At 38.9% G+C, this 22,190-nt stretch overlaps 1 protein-coding gene across 5 annotated transcripts in view; it reads left to right on the top strand.

The window, feature by feature from the left end:
* Positions 1-22,190, top strand: part of ppp1r9a (protein phosphatase 1, regulatory subunit 9A) — a 102,188-nt gene that overhangs the window by 45,655 nt on the left and 34,343 nt on the right. For all 5 annotated transcript variants that reach the window (XM_022683237.2, XM_007259814.4, XM_007259815.4 and 2 more), the window contains 4 exons: positions 2,878-3,010; positions 4,603-4,723; positions 9,487-9,591; positions 14,115-14,250. In XM_022683237.2, coding sequence (XP_022538958.2) covers positions 2,878-3,010; positions 4,603-4,723; positions 9,487-9,591; positions 14,115-14,250 — 495 coding nt within the window. The remainder of the gene's footprint in view (positions 1-2,877; positions 3,011-4,602; positions 4,724-9,486; positions 9,592-14,114; positions 14,251-22,190) is intronic.

The following is a 22,190-nucleotide window of genomic DNA, read 5'->3' on the forward strand; positions in this document are numbered from 1 at the left end:
AAGACATGTTGCTTGGGGCTAATAGTTGTTTTTAAAAGAAACATTTAAAAATGCACAAACTATAACCATTACAAACATAATTAATTTATCTTTTATTAATTAATTTGAAATTACAACAATAATATTTATAGATTTTTTTCTGGGACATTTTCTCCCCAATTTACAAGGCCAATTACCCAACCCACTCATTAGGACTCCCCCTATCACTAGTGATGCCTCAAAACCAGGAAGGTGAAGACTGGCACATGCCTCCTTCCACACCACCTCTTTTTGAACTTCAGCTGCACTGCCGAGTAGCATCACAAAGTGTTTAGAGGAAAGCACAGCCACTCAGTTCCGAAACATCAGCTCACAGATGCCTTGTGATGATCGACATCACCCTAGGAGTGATATTGGGAGAGAGCGCCATCTACCTACACGGAGAGAGCAAGGCCAATTTGTGCTCTCTCAGGGTTCAGGAAGCTGATGGCAAGCTACATGAACGGGATTCGAGCCAGTGATCTCCTGATAATAGTGGCAGCACTAAGCCTGCTGGACCACTCGAAGCCCTGTGACTTCTATTTTTTAAAGCTCTTGGTTGCCCTGTTGACCAGCTTAGCTCTTAACCAGCACAGGTTACGTTTTTGTGAGTTTAATTGTTTAGCTGATCTACAAGCTTGATCAACTTGACCAAGCTAGACAACCAGTATAACTAAGCTTAACCCAGGCTGTTGGACAAGCATGACCAAAATCAAATGCAACATAAACTATGTTTGTCAAGAGGTTGTTAACTAGGTAGATTCCCAGCACAGATAATGGTTTTACCTGGATAAACCAGCTGTTCAACCACTTTGACCATCAAAGACAAACTTAGAAACCAGATATCTCTATTTAAACTGTGTTTTGTAACAGGGTAATTTCCTATCCTAAATCATTTAGTTTAATTTCAGTAAAAGTGAAACCAGTTTAATTTTACTCAATTCACTTTAATGTAATTTATGTTCATTTGTTACATTAGATTAGTCAATCAAATGTGTTTGAAACTTATTGACTCACTTGTATTAAATCCTCTTTAAACATTATTTATCTTTGGTTTGTTTGCTCTGGTCCAAATTAGTTAACAGGTCTGTGAACTTGGCACATTTTCTTCTTTGTTTTCGTTTGTTTTCACACTGGAAAAATGTGGCACATCAAAATGGGACAGGATCAAAAAAGTAAATACAAGAAGAAGGTCTAGTGCAGATTTTTGTGCATTGTAATATGGAACAACGGCAGACAAAGATAACATTTGTTCATTGTCTTTGTAATAATCTAAATAATTATTTACCAGCTTAGAATACTGTTTAATTGTTGTTTTTGCATCAAGGTGTGATCACATTGTTTATACCTGCCCAAATGAGTTGCACCAAGAGTGAACAAGAGTCTTATTTAACCAGACTTAAAGTGCAGGCGTGAAAACATCCTACAATAAAAAATAGAACATCAATATTACCAAATCAGTATTAATTCAGAATATCAGTTAATACTTATTAATACAGTTAATAATAAAGTGGTTAATAAAGTTAACCATTCAAATTTGTGTTTTTTAATATACTGTGTAAATCCTGCTGCATGGGCCAAATTCCTGAACAATTGGGTCATTTTACTAATTCAGCTTTTCTCAGCAATTTCAAGTTGGTGTGTTAAGAGCAGGGAAATCATTAATCCATTTGGACATCAACCATCCAGAACCACAGAGTGGTGACACACGCTGTTTTAAATACTGTAGCTCTTTTACCAATTCAGTGTGTCATGAAAAGGTCTGGATAAGTTTTGGAAAAATACAAATACCCACAAAGTTTTGAAAAAGTCATAGAAATTTGGTCTACATATCTTTGTGTTTCTGTTTATCGATAGAGAAAATCTATTTTGAGCTAACAAATACATCAGCTCAGAGTTAATTCAGGATTTTAGACCTACACAATAGAGCTCTCAGGATCTGACACACATTTTATTATTAAACATTGTGTGTCAGATTCATTTTAGACCTACTATATTTAATTTCTATTGTAGTTTGAGTTGATTTTTGTTTTTATTGTCCATGTAGGCACTGTTTTAAAAATTGTATGGTCATGAAAATTTGCTTTGAAGGCATGGAAAAGTCATAAAAAAACATGGAAATTTATTGGTTAAAAAGTGTATGAACCCTGCATGATTGTGAATCATACCTGCATTAAATCAGAATTAATCTGATTCTGGTGATATTTGAGATATCTAGCTGATGCTTTGATTCACTTGCTAAAGAATAAAATCAGGGACTGGGGTGAACACCCTGACTGCCCAGCAGTGTCTGGTAAGAGCCAGGTGAAGGAGAAGCAGCCATGCTGTGCGTTGGCATGAGGGCGAGGCGTGTGTGAGATGCCATGGGTGGGTGAGGCAGCGTTGCGTGACAACCCCTTCACACCCCGCCGCTCAGCTCCGTCACTGACTCTGACGGAATAGGAAGTGACTGTTTGTGTTTCAGTGGATGAGCAATGTTGTGGGGTCAGTTCCGGTGCTCAAATCAACAGTGACAACGTTTTACCACCCCCCCCCCCTGACCCCAGTTCACTAATCATAATTCTTCTACCCCACCAATCATATTTAGTGGAAGTGTGTGGACGTGAGCGTTAGAGGTAGACTGATGCTCTGTGTGAGTGAAGTTATGGTGTTCTTGTTTTATGACCTGCTCCACACATCTGTATGCGTGAAATATTGTACTATATAGCCACGAGCGCCATCATTCACAGTGACATGCTGCGCTTGGTCTTTTAGGGGCTGAAATAAAAAATAAAGAAATAAATCTCCTCTTTCTGTTCTTAACTCTGCTCGTAATGTGACCCCCGTGTTGAGATAAGCTCTATCTCTTTCTGTCTCCAGGTTTTTAATACCTACTCAAACGAGGATTATGATCGCAGAAACGAGGAGGTGGATCCAGTGGCGTCCTCAGCGGAGTACGAACTGGAGAAGAGGGTGGAGAAACTGGAACTTTTCCCAGTGGAGCTGGAAAAGGGTGAATGTTCTTTCCAACACTCTACTGAAAGATTTATTAAGGGTTTTCTGAAAGGGTTAGAACGTGTGTGGTTACATGCTTTTGGTTTATGCTCTGTAAATGCTTGTATAAATTATGTAATTGGTCCGTAAGTCCTGAAACGGTGCCATCATGAGAATTAAGGTTTTATTAGCTGTGAGTCTTGCATAACTGTTTAAATACTGTATTTCAATCAGATAGATTCAATCCGAGTCAGATATATTTTATCTGACATTATTGGTCAATATTGGTGATCCACAAGTTTATGGTATTAGTGTAAATACTGCTGATACTTCTAAAGATATTGTAACAGCATAACCTTATATGAAGCATTCTTAAGCATGTACAATGCAGTAATATCAGACCTTCTTTGAGATAATTCTGTTTAAAACCAGTTTGATAAATGAATACTAATTAAAGGTAATACTAGATTATTCAAAATCCAGAAAACAATCTGTGTAGGTTCAACCTTAGTGTTTTTTTTTTTTGCTATACTATATTTACACAATTTAACTACTCAAAAACAATTATTGCAAAACATATTATTTTTTTAAATAAACACAGCGTCAGTCTATACAGAAAAAGTCAAAATACACAAGAAGCTCACCTAGTATATGATTTAATGTCTCTTAGCAAGTTAAAATCTGACCAGATGGCTTGTGCCTTGGTGGTTCTTTGGTTGTTGATGACCATTAAAATTAATTTCATCCCAGCTTAAGGCAAGAGTAGGCAACTCCAGACCTGGAGTGCCAGATTTCTGCACAGTTTACTGATTTCCATGCTCAGATTTGTTGAATCCAGTGTGCGAGAGCAGGAAAACTACAAACCAGTGTAGAAATCTTTCTTTCATGGAAAAGTAACTTCCCCTGGCTTAGTGTGATAGTTTGAGTCTTTGTTCAGACCTTGGCAATCTAGCTACAGTACTACACCACCCAACCTGAAAAGAATATGTATATATTAATTGATTAAAATATTAAATAATGGGATTATTTAATTGAAGGTTATTGAAGGTAATCTATCATTATACATTTTAGTTCTGCACTGAGCTCCTTGGACTTTCCTATTGTAATGCTGGTCAGCCCAATAAGTACAATCCAAAAAGTCAAACACAGATAAGCTACTTTGGCTATTTTTTGACGGATGCATGTGTGTTTTGACCGTGTGCATCACTGCTGAAATGTTAAAATTGAGCTAATTTCTTTTTTTTTTTGTTGTTTTATTAAAGATGTACATTGTACATTCTGAATGCTCTAGAAAAAGGCCAGTCACTGAAAGGTGCTTTGATATTCATGCTCATCATTCAAACCTTCAATCACAGCTGTGAATTATTTAAAACTGCATTGTTCTGTTGTTTATTTCAGTTAAGGTTAAGTCTGACATCTTTAAAAAAAAACTAAAGCAAACCCATTCATGCCCATATATTATGGGTAATTTAATAATCCATCAAACCAATCATCCCTCAATCCTTCCTCCGACAGTTTGTTAGTTGAGTCATAGTTTGTGCCTCCTCTCAAACTGTGCCCAGCTGCTGTAAATCATGAATCTGAATCATCTCTCTTTGCTCTCTGGTTTAGATGACGATGGCCTGGGCATCAGTATTATCGGAATGGGAGTCGGTGCAGATGCCGGCTTGGAGAAGCTGGGGATCTTTGTTAAGACTGTTATCGAAGGTGGAGCGGCGGAGAGAGATGGAAGGTAAGGAGGACAGTGGAGAGATGTGGTGAGGAAGGGGGGAAAAGAGGGAAGAAGGGGATAAGGAGAACAAAGAGATGGGGGTTAGGGGGAGTTCACAGACCCCTTCTCTGGACCACTGCACCCATTCCCAGGCAGCTTTCTCTGTGGGGGGGAGCTGAGATTAGCCCTGGGCCAGAAATCTGAGGAAAGGCTTTGGGATTTTATCAGCGGCCGCAGCTCAGGAGGCTTGAGTCCTCCATGGGCGAGGGCCAGGCACAGGCCATGCAGGGAGGAGAGCCCATCTCACAGCAGGTTACCTGCATGTCAACACTGCACTCAGTTTGGGTAACTTTGACTGCTAGCAGCGGGATTAAGGCAGAGCTAAGGAGCTTGCTACAGGAGAATATTAACCGTATTGGGATCAACTCCAACCGCATGAGAACATGTGGGCGGTATTAGCGGTTGTGGAGACATGGGAGAGATCACTGCATATCCAGTTCCACTCCAGAAAGAGAAGAAAGTGATTGTGTGGTTTCATGTGTCTTGTGTTGCGTGAGCATCTACCAAGACTGCAGAAAATACTGTTTATTAATGTTTAACACATCATTAGCATTGACTTTTTTAGATATCTTTTGCTGTATTTTGAAGAAGATGGTTGTAGTATGTACATGGGACTAACAAATCACCACATATTTATTGTAGTGTGAACAATACATCTACATCTACATTTGGGGATAAAGTATGCATGCTTGCTAGCCACAGCACATTAGGCTGTGTATTTGTTTTAGGGCTGCAACTAATGATTGTTTTGGTATTAGTCTAATCTGACGATTATTTTTACGATTAGTCGATTAGTCAACTATTAATTTGCCATGCCCTCCAACTCTGCTTGCTGTGGATATGACTCCTAGCTTTCTCTATTGCTTTGAAACAATATAAACTGCTGAATATTGAATATTTTAATGCCCTTCAAATGTCCAGAATATTGCCCTTTACACTGATGTTTACTACTCCTATTTAGTGAAGGCACTTTTGGAGATGCATTTGTAAAAGGTGTGTGTTCACAGTACTTTGTGTAGTACTACAAATGAACGACTAGTAGATAGTAAACATTTGAAGTCGACAATTTTTTATAATTGTCATTGTCCATTATATCGATTAATATTTTCAGTCCTAATTATTTTTTTTATTCAGAAATCATTATTCTTGATTATTTTTCTTATATTTGACCTCTTCAGGTCTTGCTACAACATCACAGTAGGGTTAAGGTCAAGAGCACAGAGACAGAGGTTTACTTACTTTTTGTAGCCGGCACTGTTGAGGTTTACTCAATATGCTTGCTTAATAAGATACAGGGGTTGGACAATGAAACTAAAACACCTGTCATTCAATTTCATGGCTAAATTGAAGCAGCCTGGTGGCCAATCTTCATTAATTGCACATTGCACCAGTAAGAGCAGAGTGTGAAGGTTTAATTAGCAGGGTAAGAGCACAGTTTTGCTCAAAATATTGTAATGCACACAACATTATAGGTGACATACCAGAGTTCAAAAGAGGACAAATTGTTGGTGCACGTCTTGCTGGAGCATCTGTGACCAACACAGCAAGTCTTTGTGATGTATCAAGAGCCACGGTATCCAGGATAATGTCAGCATACCACCAGAAAGGACAAACCACATCCAACAGGATTAACTGTGGATGCAAGAGGAAGCTGTCTGAAAGGGATGTTCAGGGGCTAAACCGGATTGTATCCAAAAATCACGGCAGAATTCAATGTGCACCTCAACTCTCCTGTTTAAACCAGAACTTTCCGTAAGGACAATAAATTATTGTGGTCTAAAACCAGGTGTTTCAGTTTTTATTGTCCAACCCCTGTACATACACAGTACAATACAAATGTTTTAACAACCAGACCAGCTTTGAATTGTTCATATTGTCACAAAAATAACACTGGGTTGGGTTTATTCCTCACAGCATTGCCAAATGTGAAGGCATCCACAGTCCTTGGTTATCCACTGTGTTTTTAACACCGCCGCAATGTACTGTATCACAATACAGTACTTTGCCCATCTCATAAAGCACTAACACTTAAAATAGCTTGATGAAATATGAAGGAGGATGCTCCTGGCAAGAGATTAGTGCGTCTAAGAGGCCTGCCCTCAAGTTTGGGGCAGTAGGCGGAGACCATTCAATTCCCAGAATGTAATTTCCTCCACCCTCCATTAACTCTCTTGCTGGCGTTTTTCCCCGGCTGTCAGTTTAACAGTGCAGTGTTGGACAGGCAGTGTTGAGTGGTCTGTTCTGGCTGTTCTGCAGCGATCCCAATTTCCCACTCTTTTACGTAAAGCTGCCAATTGGTTGCTCAGTGTTAAGACAAGGCTGCGGAAGGCCTTTGAAGGTCGCTTGCTGTTTATGCAAGACAAACACATTAAGATTCTGTCTGGCGAGCACACTGCCACCTGCTTGTCTACATAACAAAGTGGATTTGCCAGAAGCTTAATTTTCCAGAGAGGAGTGTGTGTCATTGTCACTGTTTTATCAAACAGTAAGAAATTATGAAGCATGGCTTTGGAGGGAAAGTAACCAGAGGCTCTCTACCTTCTTAAGGCAGCAGTAAGTAGTTTATATAAAAACTGTAAGGCTGTGAAGAAACTGAACAGGCACAGGGTGGGTTAGTGACCCACTTTCAGCCACTGACCAAATAGCTGCCGCAAGCCCAGAGCCTGTGCCGTTCCTGTCCTAATGTGCCCCACACACAATGTGATTGTAATTCCTTCTGTCTGATTTGTGGACATGAGGCATTATAGTTTTTTTCTGCTGGAGTGGATTGATAGGGCGGTCGCATGTTTGTGATGTTTATATGTTTATAGGAGAAATAAAAATGTGTAGATTTATTGTCTTGTGACAGTTATTGGTGCCATCTATGACCATGCCACTGAGCAAAAGGCAAGAGAATTGAACCAAAACCAAAGTGTTGTTTTACCACATTTAAAGACACACAATCTAACCAAACTAAAAACATAAAAAAAAAACATGTGACTGTTTATGTATCTTATTGAGCACATTAAGTAAACATCCACAGTGCAGGCTAGAAAAAGTGAGTGATCACTTTGTTTGCGTTGATTACACTGATAATTATCTCACACAATTTAACTGAATGGATAACACACAAACCTCTTGTGTAATCAAATAGTACATCCAGGCAATGGGATGGGGTCCACGCCAAAGTATACACCAAAAAGCAATGAAATCAAAAAGCAGTTGTACATAGAGTCAGTTTTACAAATTGAGTAAAGAGCCGTAGTGCAGGCAAGAAAAAGTAAGTTAGCTATTTGGAATTCCCTAAATATCTGCATTGTACTACTAATCAAATGTGGTCTAGCTATCACAATTGTAGACAACCACATGTATATAAATATACTACTAACACACAAACACTTTAATGTTAATGTTTTTTTTACTAAGCACATTGTGTAAATGTCCATAGTGCAAGCTATCTTTGGAATGACCTGAGTTTATGCATTGATTGCTAACCCAAGTGTGGTCTGATCATTATCTAAGCAACAATTATTAAACAGAACAACTAATTCACAAACAGTTTACATTGAGTAAACATTCACAGTGCAGGATACAAAAACAAATGATATGGATTTCTATGTTGATCTTATTCACAATTATAGACAACCACAGTCAGACTGAGCTAATAACACAAACATTTATACTGTTCATGTCTTTGCTGAGTAATTTAGGAAAACATACATTTCTAGCACAGGCTAGAAAAGGCAAGTGAAGCTATTGGAATTTCTGGATTTCTGCATTTCCATGTAAAAGAAAAGTGTATCAAGTATGTTTTTTTTAAAAAGATACTTAACATGGAAAAGTACATACTTTAAAAAAAAAAAATCTGTACCTTAATACATATTAAATGTACTATTTTGAAACAATTTATCGCAACTTGAGTATATAACAGTTGTAATTAAGCTATAGTTAAATACAGTATAAAAGCATTAAATTGGGCTATTGAGTGATTTTTTCATACAACTTAAGTAGATTTAATTATGAGTTTTTTTAAACACCTTTTTATTACACTTGAAGTACTGCTTTGCGTATTGATGTACATATTGTGTACACCTTAATGCTACTAAAAAACCCCACAAAAGAACAAACACTTTAAGCAGTATTTAATGCCACTATATATATTTTATATCAACACATCTTATAATTTAAAGCATATTGCTCAAAAATACATTTTTTGGGAATACAGTGAGTATATTTAACATGTATTTTCAGAAAGATTATTAAATTGAAAATGCACTTTTGGTATTCTTTACCTAATTTGAACATATTTTTAATGCTCTTAAGTATACTTCTTTTTCAGAAGGGTTGAATACTAACAAAATATAGTTTGTGGATGTGTTTTGTTCTAGACATGCCCAATTAAATTACGCAAATAATAATAATAACGCAAACAGAGTAATACTGTTCATGCCTTTTATTGAGCATGTTGAGTAAACATTCACAGTGCAGGCTAGAAAAAGTAAGTGAATTTGGCGAAATATGTTTAAATAAAGGAGGTGATATTAGATGTGTGTGTTTTACAGGTGTTGAAATTAACTAATGAAAATAAGTCAATCCATGCCTCTTTTTTTAGGCTGTTCTGATGACCCCACAATATATGCTTATAAATGCATTAAGCTGGAAAATATATAGTCTATAAAGTACAATATAGAAATGGGCGCCAAGTTAAGATGTTCAGCTTATTGTATCACTTTCTTGTTCTTCAGGATTGAGGTGAACGATCAGATCGTGGAGGTGGATGGCACCAGCCTGGTGGGCGTGACCCAGAGCTTTGCTGCCTCTGTGCTGAGGAACACACAGGGCGTGGTCAAGTAAGTGGTTCCAAATAACCCAGTTCACTGTAACTATTAACATTTACAGAGTGTGGGGCTCTTGAGAAGCTTATCAGCTGTTTCAATCACATGCAAAAAACACACACAGCTCTAACACACACACACACACACACATACACACTCTGGTACTTTATTTATATAAGCAGTAACAGGTAAATGTTGTCCTTTTCCACTGGTGCAGAACCAGTATGTACTTCTAAAGCTCTAACCTTAAGCTATCTGAGGAAGTAACATCCTGGTCTCAAATCACTTTAATAGCCTAGCCTCTCTCAACAGCCTTATTTCCTCTGTGTGAAATGCCATGGCACATCGTCTTGGCTCTTTCTCACTTCCCCTGTGTACGGGAAACACACACACACACACAGATACACACACACACACACACACACAGTCTGCAGCTCTCATTAGTGTATTGAAGCGTCCTTCAGACACGGACAAACAGAGCGTCTCTTTGTGCCGGGGGTAGCTGCCAGGAGTAGGACTTCACACAGAGAGAAAACAATCTCTTCATAAAACAATAGGACAGCGCAGCATGGTGGAGTGACTTATTTTTAAACTGAAGCTGTCTGTGGTGTGTCCCCCTCATTCTCCCTTTAATCACCTTGATCCTTAAGCCTCTGCAATTCTCTCTACAGCTGTGGATGATAAAGCTGGGAACTGTATTCTTTCTCGCTTTATAAGTCTATTAGACATAAACACTCAGTGTATCAGTTCTTAGGAAAATTCACCAGAAGGAAGCTCACTCGTTTCTACAGCACCTAAAATTTAAGAACTGTTCACCCGTATAGTACCATGTGTGTATCCTGGTGCCAGCACATTGGAGAATGTTGGTTCAGCAAATATTGATATGTGCAGCATCAGGTAATGAGATTCCACAGGCCTCTCATTAAAGCTACACTTTGTACATTTTCAATCTACTGTCTAAAATCTTATCCAGAAATATATGAAAAAGAGCTGTACCTACTCATTCATATGGTTCTCTAATCATCCAATCATATAACGGCTTTGCAGTTCCTGGAATCGTGTTGAAATGAATTAGCAGCTTCATGTAATGCTTAAATCATCCTTTAGAGTAATTGTTTGTACCACAAGGGCTGGTTAGAGTGTTTCTCTACTGGTTATATTTTATGATTTTTCATGTTTCCTAAGTGGCCCAATACAGAAAAAAAAATCTAGTAAGAGGCAGTTCTGCAGACAGAAACACATTGTAGATTAGAGAATTTGCTACAGAGAATGCCTAGACTGGTTGGAACTGACAGGAAAGCTACTGTAGCTCAAATAACAAGCATCCAAACTTGAGGAGGATGGTTTTCACATTGTGATCTACTTCTGTCAGCCAAGAACAGAAAGCTGAGGCTGCAGTAAACACAAATTCACCCAAACCAGGCAGGTGAAGATGGCAACTGACTAATCTCATTTTCAGCAGAAGCACACAGATGATGAGTGTCAGAATTTGGTAGTTTCAGAATTTGGTACCAGTGGCTTTAATCTGCGTCCCTGTGTTTAGTTGCTACCCTTGTTCTGTAATTGTGTTTTGAGTCAGCAGGTTTTCTGTTCTTTTCTAAGTACAGGGAAGTTGCTGTCTGATATTGTGGTAACAGAGTGTACACTACAGATGCTGCAGATAGAGATTAGAGTGAAAAACCACTGGAGTGTTCCTTTAAACTCTTCTAGTCTTTACACTTTACACTCTTCTTCAGCGATTCTTCTTTTCTCCTCATATTGAGCGTCTTGCCTGGTGGCCCAGATTTCCCTTTGCGCTATATTTAACCTAGATTTAATCCAGGTCTCAAATCACATCTACTTCACTGGCCACCGAACTGGACCGAGCGAGTGTATATCGAGAGTGACTCTAAATTAAGAGCGATTGGCTGGTGCATGAGTCAACGTTCACAGCAGCATGGAGCTGTTAGAAGGTCGACAGGAGATGCCAGTCGGCGGCTTACAGGGCGTGGGCGTCCTAAACGGCTCGCCTGTCAGCGCAGTGAGAGCTCTGTGTCCTGGAGCACTGATGAATCCCTGTGTGTGTCTGTGTGCGGGTGTGTGTGGGTTTCCAGGTCACAGCATCTCCACATAGAGCCACACAGTAGAGCAGGAGCACCCAGCAGCACACAGGATCTGCTCCACTGTTGCTTCAGATGTAGATCAAGCCTGATCCTGATAAAGGGAGGGCATCCTGCTCGGTCACCCTCACGAGCCCTGCTTGGAAATGTGACGATAGGGATGTAGGATAAGGAAATGAGGAGAGATACTGGTCTCATTTTGTGCTCATGTTATCATATTCTTCCGTCAGAGATCTGAGGCAATAGTTCAGACAATAAAAAATGTAATTTATTGAACTAAAGCCTGCAGTGAGCTGGTGCCTGCCCAATTATTGTGAGTAGGTTCCAGATCCTCTGCAATGGTGAAAAAAAGAAGAATTATGAATAGTATTGAACAGAATGAAAAAAATATTTTCAATATGTTTTTTTACTGTTAGAAGTTAAATAAAAAAAAATACAATACAATACAATACAAAAAGGTTGTTTCAAACAGATGCAAGGGAGTGAAGCTAGTGGTAAAAACATGTGTTTCTATATATTATGTATAATATATATTGAATTTTATCTGTCTTTTTTCCAGTAAATGTCTGTAAAGACATTGATAAAATCAGCACATCACCTGTGCCTAAAAGTAATGAATGCTTGTAGCTCACAAACTAGCTTTGTGCAACCTACATGCTTAAATCATAAAACACAGTCCTATGTAGCATTTTACCTTAGAATATCAGCTTTTAAAGTTTTAGGTTTCAATTTGAGGTATACATAGTCATACACAGTGCAACCGGCAGTTAAATACTTCAATAAGTACATTCTCACATAAAAAATTATTTTTTTTAACGGTTTTAAGAATAGCATCTCTATCATTGCTACTCCAGCACTTTGCTAACTGCTCCATATAACTCTGGAGAAGTGGACAGAACTGCAAAACACTGTGTAACACTGTGTAATGTTCATATAAAATTCTGCAACTAGTTCGTCAATTCACATGTGTCTTTCACTTTTAGTGAAATTTTTTTCAATACTTAATGAACAAAACTGTAAATGATACTATTATAAGCTGCTATAAGTGTGTATAAGTGGTGTGTAGTTGTAGTAAATGTGTTGCAAAATGTGTTGCATTATATTTGATTGAAAGTTAGATTCAATTTAGAAGTAATTGTGCACTGAAAACTGTTAACCCTCTCAAATACAGTTTAATACAGCAAAACAAGGAGAGTATTACAGTTGAATCAAATTTTGTTGCAATAAAGCTAGAGGTAGCTGTGCACTATAGAGTAAGACGTAGAGGAGAATAATAAATAATACTATAAATATTTATAAATTCATAATGACGAGTGTATTGTACAATGTGTTACTTATATTAAGCCTGTAGAAAAAAGCTCATCTTGATTCTCTCAGAGTTTTCCTTCAGGGAGTAAAAGCGCTTCAGTGAATGCAGTTGTCATTTGTTGGAATGGCTAATGTTCTTCAGTACCTTCCTGGCCTTGGTGGAGGAGCTGTTGCTGTAAATGGTTTTCTGTTCAGTTTGATAAATTCAAATATTACATCTCTGTTTTTGTAGTTTTTCACTTCTTAAAATAATCTAGATCTGTTAGCTGTTTTTTTTATTTAGGGTCAAAATGCTATAATTAATGAACCAATAGAAATGCTTTAGAATTATGTATAATACAGCCTTTAAATTTATACTGATGTTTACAGCGTAAACAAGCAGGTCAGTATCCTCTACTGAGAAGTACAGAAGTGCTGCACTGTTAAGATACCAACACGCCAAAGTCAGAGCACAACTGGCTCTTAAAGGGAATGACAAGTGAAACACTGATTAGTTTATTTCACGTTACACCCAAAACACAGCCACGATTAATTAAGGGAATTTGTACATGCCTTTTGTGTGTTTTGAGCTGCACAAGTTGCAATTGGCATTTCGCCTATAGATAGGGCCTAAGCTAAAATAGGGCTTAAGGGTTTTTTTTTAACTCCTGTATAAAAGACCAAGATGAGAACCAAGATGTTTTCATGACAATGGTAACATGTTAATCTATACCATGCATTCAGAGAAGTCAACTGACCAACTTGATGAGCTTGTACCAAAGAAAAATGCTGTCCTTTATTATAGTTATCATTGATTAATTGTAATTGAGGTAAAATATTTAATTTATTGTGATGTTGATTTGAGGTGATATCACCCTGCGCTATACATACATTTATATATCCTCCCCCTACCCCATCCAGACTGAATTAAAGATATCCTCATATCCATTTCAATGGCAGTGGTCATACAAAGCTTAAAACACATTTGTATGCACACACACGCCCACAAGCAGAAGATCATTTCTCATTTCTACCTCAGCAGTCATTTGTTTCCCACCATGAATTAGATCCATTGTCTGAGCTTTTTTAGATTGTGCCACACACCACCCACCGATTAAGACCTTGTCTCGTTGTCCTTGTCTTTTCGTGCAGGTTCGTGATTGGCCGGGAGCGTCCGGGGCAGGAGAGTGAGGTGGCTCAGCTGATCAGTCAGACTCTGGAGCAGGAGAAGCGGCAGAGAGAGATGATGGAGCAGCAGTACGCTCAGTACGATGCTGACGACGACGAGGTACAGCCCTTGAGCCGTTCTCACAGCAGCATTTCTGTTTCACAAAACTTCTGTCTAAACAGACTGTAGCCTACCTGAACTAGTAATAACCTGTTGGAGGAGACCTTACAACAAAGCACTGTGAGTTAAGGCCCAATCACTAATTACCTATTGCCAGCACCACTCAGCCCTACCTTTCCCCTTTGCATGTTCACACCTAGGGGTAGGATATCCTGATTCTAGTTGATTTAGAGGGATAGGGGGAAGGGGCACACTTCAAACAGAGGGTTACGAGAAGTCACCACAGCAAGATAGCTTAATATTGGCTAAAGAAATTAATAAATATAGCATTCACTTTGTTACATAGTATGATAACCATAGACAAAATTTTTAGTTTAATGTAATTTTGGTGTATTATTACCATCACTAGCCAGCAGTCCGCCTTAAATGGTGCAGCAGTTGCATTCTGGCCCCTACGACTCCTACATTTAAGGTGGAACACTTAAATGCGAACAGGAAGCTGGCAAATAGCTAACTTCAGTTCCATTCTATTGAGGTGTACAATAAAAAACAAAAGTTAAATTAAACTAAAGTCAAGCAGTGAGGTTGCTGAACTTTACCGCTCCCTGCATGATTGCCTACAGAGCATTGCTAGTAATGAAGCAGTGTTCTTTTTTATTTATTTTAGCTTAGAAACAAGGGGTAGAGGTACAAAAGAGAAATGGAATTGGACTTCAAAGTCACATCAAGCTCATGTTCAAGCTTGTTGCAACCTGTAAAACAACACAGGGCAGGTTTAAAGTGGTTACATCTTGTCAAATCCTTTACCAACAAGTTCAAACCTGCTCCAGCCTGTCAGAGCAGGTTAGCACTGGAGCAGCCAGGTGTAGTTTTCTGCCATTGTTTAATGAGTCGTAGTTAATTTAGCATAGGCTCCATTTTGCCTGAGACTCCCTGAGGTTTTGCCTAAGCACCTACTGTAGCCATGACACATAGTTTAATAGCTACTCCCGCTGGATCTCATATAAGAGCTTCTCATGTTTTAACACATATTACTCTCCATTGTGTCACTATCATTCATTACTCATTAGCAGGTCAGGAGACTGACGCTCTTCCCAGATGAAAGGGGGCTGCTCCCTGTGTTCCTTTCTGTCAGTAGCCTTTCTTCTGGGATGATTTGTTTTCCTGCATTAGTGTGAGGAGCATTTCCATAATATGCAGCGAGTTGCCAGGGTGCCGAGATCCTATATTAGACTGCCGATGATTGACTGGAGGGAAGGTTGAATGAATCATCAGTGGAGATTCGTGGAGATAATTGCGTCTATAGGCTACACACAGCAATTTTTATCTTATGATTTCACAGTACAAGGACAATTGAGCGTTACAGCCAGCAGTGGATGATGCATTGCGGGTGATAATGTGAAAATTAATTTTTAATGTTTACCAGCGCAGCCTCTGTATTTGTCAAGGGGAAAGTCAATTGGTATTTGGACACTGGCTGCATGATATGTTTGTGGGCATGCCTGCCGGCCATTGTTTTTGAACAGGCTTCAGCATGAATAATTTAGTCTGTCAAATTCAGGACATGCACACATGTATAGTATAGGATGATGTTGCAAATGGGTGTTTAAAATGGGTTTTATTTAGAAAGGAAAATAAGGTCCATGACTAGGCTAAGGGTGTTCTTGCACACATATAAGGACTGAACCAATGTTGATTTGTTTGTTACATTATATGCATTTGGTACGATTGGTTGGTTTTGGTTTGACGCTGCAGTGTAGTAAGTGAGCATGCTAAGAATCATCTATATTTTGCCATCAGCACCTACGCCAAATCTTGAGTATTAGTAGAAAACTGGTGCCGCCATTGCTTCAATAACAGGCCTTACATTCCTAAACATAAAACTGTTACAGAAGATTCTTTAAGCAATGCCATAAAAAACTGCATTTGGTTCCATAATGAACCGTTTTTCAAAAGAGATGTGAACGTGAAGCTTTAAATTGCTAAAGAAATGGGGCTCTAAAGCGCTGCCACTTTGATCAGGAGATCACCGGTTCAAATCCTGCTTATGTAGCTTGCCATTGGCTACCAGAGCCCTGAGAGATTACAATTGGTCTTGCTCTCTCTGGGTGGGTAGATGGTACTTTTTCCCCACATCACTCTAAAGGGTGATGTCGCCCATCACAAGGCTGTGTCTGTGAGCTCATGTATCAGAACCGAGTTGCTTCGCTTTCCTTCGAGCGTGCTGTGATTCGAAAAGAGGCGGTGGCTGACTTTACATGTGTCAGAGGAGGCACCCTCCTGGGTGGGATTATTGGCCTTGCAATTTTTGGAGAAAATGGGATAAAAATTATAAAGAAATAGCTAAAGAAAGATTAGATTATTTTCTGAAATCTTCTTCTTAAATCATAAACCATTTTTTATGGAAACAAAAATAGTTATTTTTATCACATACCTTATTTTTAAGAGTGTGGGACTTTTTTTCTACTAGAAACGCTGTGTGCAAATATTTACTTCTGTTCAGTCAAGATAACAGAACTGAGGTCAAACGCTGTTGATGACTAGTTCTGGCTTGCATATGGCACTCCTCCTATTCCAGAGAACTCATCCCAGAGATGTTCAGTGGTGCCTCATCACTCCAGAGAACACTGTTCCATCTCTCCACAGCCCAGTGGAGGGATGCTGTACACCACTCTGAGCCAGTTCTTGGCATTGCACTATGATACTGGACTTGTTGGCATTCTCAAAGCAGCCCATTTTACCGCCAATACTTTTCCACAGAGATTACACAACTGTGTGTGTGTGTGTGTGTGTGTGTGTGTGTGTGTGTGTGTGCAGTATGACGTGTGTCTGTAATGAATGTGCCTTAAATAGCCCAGTTATTTAATTAGAAGAGGTGTGCAGTTGACCTGTGCAATATATTATATTATAAATCATTATCATGACGTACACCTTGCAGATTCATATAATTTCAATATGCAAATGAACTCTCAAATCAGTTGTAAGGTTTTGTTACTATTCGCTGGGCTAAAACCTTGAAGTCCACTGGTATAAATAACCACAGGAGTTTGGTAGCATTTAATCTCCATGTCTGGTGTTTCACTTGTCAGCCATTCCAACTTCCATAGGGTGCTTATAGCTTTTAGTCTACCTGTTTGCATCACATAGCAACGTAGCATCCAGTCAACTATTCTCTTTTCTCCTGAGTGCATAATGTTAACTTGTAGCCTCTGATCAGTCATTCTCCCTTCTCCAGAGCACCGAGCCTTAGCTTTTAGTCTCCAATTACCATTTACCCTGGTCCAGGCATAGCGTCTCTGGTCAAGGTCACACAGCTAGCTAATTATAGATCCTAAAAGAAAATATAGCTTAGCTTTTTGTCTCTTGTCAGCCATTCTTTGTTCTCCAGGGTGCTTTATTTTAGCTTTTTGTCTCTGGTTAGCCATTCCCCCATCTATAAGGTGTCTAGCTTTACGCTGCAATCACCAACCCAGTGTTAGGATCATCCTCCAGTCAGCCATATGGAGTCCTCCGTATTGCCCTGCAGTAGCTATAGCCTCCAGATAGCCTTCTCCAGGGTTCGCATCATTTAACATTAAGCATTTTCTGCTTAAGGCTTATGCTAGTGTGGTGAGTGTATATATATATATATATATATATGATGCTGGGTGTGAATATTATGAGGCGGTATTGTTATATAACAGTTTTCAGGGCGTTGAAGTTTACAGTATTATTTAATTATGTTGATTTTGCTTTTACAATTTGTTTGTTGTATTTAACTGTCATCATTTAACTAGGTCAAGGTAAACATAGCTTTTTTTTTCCTTTAAAAAAATCAAAGTGTGTTTTTTATATATGATGATTTAGACCTGTCTTTTTTGTGCAGTAGGAATTAAGATTAAGGTGACCTGTTCAGTTTTTTCCCACTATTTGCATGTCTGTGAGTTAGAGCCTGTTTGTGAACACCTACCAAATGAGGTGCACTCTCAATGAACGTCTATTTTCAAACATATGGCGCACTGGATTATGAGGCGTATTATTCGACAATAGTAAAGAACGTAAGTAAGGGATGTCACCATGTTTTCCTTCTAATTTGGTGGTGGTGAGGAGGGTAGTTAACTAAGTTAAGTAAAGGTAAGTAAATAAATCTGTAATTCAAACGAGTGCTGGATGTTAATCTACACAGATGTCTCCTCTAAAAACTGTTTATTTGTGTAAGTAAAGCGCTTCAGTTTATTTACAGTAAGCTTAGATTTTCAGATTTCCACTAAGGCTGGGTGCAGCAGCATTAGCATTAGTGGCTAACAGTAAATGCCACCTGACAGTGCTACACTGAGGAGTGTTCCAGTAAGCCATGGCGATATTAGCTAAGGGTTTGTCCCACATAGCTTTTTTTAACACGGTAAACTTGCAGTCGGATTTATTCGCCTCTGAATGGCGAAAGAGCTAGTGCTGAGTTCGGTTAGCAGCTAATGCTAATGCTACTCTAGCAGTGCTAGCCAGGGTAAGCAGCAGGCTACAGGCAGAGAATACTCACCTCTGAACGGCAAAAGAGCTAGCACTTAGTGCAGTTAGCGGCCAATGCTAATTCTGCTCCAGCCTCAGTGTTGGAGAACTAAACTGAAACTCCTGTATAATACTGTCCTTCAGCGGAGTTGCTTTACTGCTCCTTACATCCTGACTGGTAAAATTTATACATAAGGCGCACTGATGATTTTTGGGAACATGAAAGGATTTATATATATATCGAGCTTCCACACATAAAATATGCCACTGGCAGGCTTTTTTGTTCTGTTGATGTGTGTATGTGCGTGTGTGTGTGTGTGAGCCTTGCTAAAAGCTCTCTGGGATGTGGATTAGCAGCTCAGTGTAAGCGGCTACACCAGCTGCCAGTCGGTACAGTGAACGAGTGACCGGCCTGAGCAGGCAGGGCCTCCCAGAGTACACAGTAGGTGTAAGGGCATTGGAGGCTGCATTGGAAAGGCTGACTGCTGGCTTTGTTTTGGAGGGAGATTGCATTACTGCGCTGAGGGAACGTAGCGTCCCACAAGTGCACAAATCACCTTTCAGCTTTCTATGAGCAAAGAGATAATCAAGTGTGAGTAGGCTGGGTGACACATTGACTAATTAAATGTGACTGTGCATAAGGAACTCAGTGCCCTTCTGAGCTGGGCAGCAGGTCCTCTTCTCTTTTCTGGGGTGTGTATAGAGGTACAATGCAGCAAAAATGTCTTTAATCTTGAAACTTGAAGGAAATGTTCAGTATAGAATATGTAGCATGCAGGGCTGTGTGATGTTAATAAGAGTCTGTATAATGAAACTTGCTTAAGTATGTCAATAGTATGATGGTATCGGATAATATTTGACTTTATATTAAAATGTAATACACATAGCTTGTTTTGGAGAGGCAGGATTCCAAACATAAATGTTATTATTAGTTATTCTTTCAAATGTTTCTTCAAAATAATTTGTAGCCTCCTATGAATTACGTGAAATTAAAACCACTGAGGGATAATGTGAATATCACTGATTATTATCTAAAAATGGCAGGTTTTTGGCCTTTAAATTCCCTATAGACCTTAGTCCAAGTATCTGTGGAATGTGCTGGTTGAACATGTATGATCCATGTAGGCCCCACCGCACAACTTACAGGGCTTAAAGGATCTGCTGCTAACATCTTGGTGGCAGATACCACAGTATACCATAAGAAGTCATGTGCAGTGTGTGACTAAATGGTTTAGAGCTGTTTTGATGGCAAGAAATGGATCTACACAGTGTTGTATGATTAAAAATTTGATTGAATGTTATGGATTATAATAGGAAGTAGTCCATTCTGTGATGTTAAGATACACCCATTGCTGATGGGTTTATGTAATCAAAATGAAAAATGATTACCAATAAAACAGAAGACTCTGTATGAACAGATGTATAAAAGCATAAGCTCATTATGCCCAGTGCCAAGAGAGCCCTACAGTGTTAGGCCATGAAGCAGCAATGAAACCAATTTTTTTGTGATTTTGCAAGAAATGTTGGATCTATAGGTCTCTACAAACTTTTGGAAAGGTAGCGTACATGTCCAGCAACAGTCCAGTCCTGGGTATGTGACTTAAATTAACAAAATAAAATAGCAAAATCTTGTTATATATGAGACAGATCAATCAAAGGGACTTTAAACCTGAAAGCTGAATAGATTTCAGTTTCTTTACTGAGAATTTGGAACAAACAAAAAACAGCAGCATAGTACAAGTCTGTGGAAATCTGTAAAAAGCTTGTTTTATATAGGTCGACAACAGAAAAACAAGTGATACAGAGCACTAGGCAAGAGAGTAGTCAAAAAACACAAAACAGGTCAGTAACAAAAGGGAAACAAACAAAAGAAACACGCTAGATTCAATACTTGGCCAGGAGCTAATGAAACCGCGGGGTATTTATACTAACATAGGTCAGGTGTGGGCAATCAGAAGCTGGGAGAAAGAAACACTGTAGTGTCACGTGATCAGCGGAGTCCGGAAGGTTCGGTGTAAGTGCATGCTGGGAATTGGAGTCTTTATTGTGTGAATTTGAGTAAAGTGGCGAAAATATCTGAATAAGATATGTCAAGATGAAGGACTTTTTAATAGATAAAAAACAAACTTTACAATAATTTCTTTTAAAATGTTTTTTTCACAAAGTACAAGATTAATTTAAAAATTCAGTTTAGTCAGTTAATATGCACTGGTTGTTTTAGTTTTTCAGTATTTCAGTGCTCTTTATAATTGGTTTGAATGTTTGCAGTTTGTCGGTATTTGAGACGCTCTACTGATAATCCACACTTCACTCAGAAAATCAGAATGTGGTGTCATTTATCACAGTAATTCCAGTCCTCATATTGCCCGCCCTCCAGGTTCACCCCGGGTAAATCTCATCACCCTGTGAGAAACAGAGGCGAGAGAAAGGAGAAATAGAGTTAGAGATACAATTAGAGTAGCTGTGGTTAGAGTTGCAGGACAGGATCAGGGCACTGGACAGCCCCCTGCCAGGGCGGATCATTCGATCAGGAGGGAAGGCCTCCCAGCGCGCAGCCATGCCTGCAACTAGATCTGAGCCGCAGCCAAGTGGAACCAGCCTGCCTACACATCCATCCACCTATCCATCCCTCGCTCCCGCTCTTATCCGCTCTGGCAGGCTCACAGCAGACCTCCCGCTTCTTCCTCAGACTCAATTTTCACACAGAAAATGAAGGCAAACCCTGGATTTGGGCTAATGGTGGTGATACAGAATTACGCTGTACATGTTGTCAGACAGGTTTCGCTCTGCTGAATCAGTCAGTGTCTTTCCTCCAGTCTTTAAAAAGTGTGTAGGTGAGATTTATTGTCAGATGTAAAGCTTGTATCAGACAGAGCTAAATCCTGTATCAAAGCCTCTTCTCTGACTGTTAAAACACATTTAGGCAGAGCTCTTCCAAAAGGAATTTCAAAGCTAATCTTGCTGTTACACCTAAAAGGATGTAGAACTGTGTTTGTTCTTATACGAAAACTGATTGATTAAGGTTATTATCAAAGTTAGGTGTGGGGTTTTTTTATGAATATTTATTTTTTTATAAATATTTAAACAAATTACATATGTAATGCTTTTTATTCATCTTACTTAACAATTAGTTTGGTATGTAAATACAGAAAGGGGATGAATGGTTAGGTGTGATTGGGAGTTTTTTTTTTTTTTTTAAATAGTGCTAAAATTATTATTTTAATATCATGCCACTGCATACACAGTGCTTGAACCAATTCTATCAACTGGGTACCAAATTCCTTTAAATTATGCTCAACTGATTGTAATAGAGAGAATGATATTTTATATCATGTTTGTGTAAAATACTGTAATATTATCCTGTGACAGCAGTCATTTAGATGTGGATTTAGGTCCGTGAAAGGGGCTGAGCAGGTGGTAAAGCATGAATGGAATTTTCTGCAGTGGAGTAAAAG

This window comes from Astyanax mexicanus, chromosome 3 (genome assembly GCF_023375975.1).
Source record: "Astyanax mexicanus isolate ESR-SI-001 chromosome 3, AstMex3_surface, whole genome shotgun sequence".
NCBI classification, from domain to species: Eukaryota; Metazoa; Chordata; class Actinopteri; order Characiformes; family Acestrorhamphidae; genus Astyanax; species Astyanax mexicanus.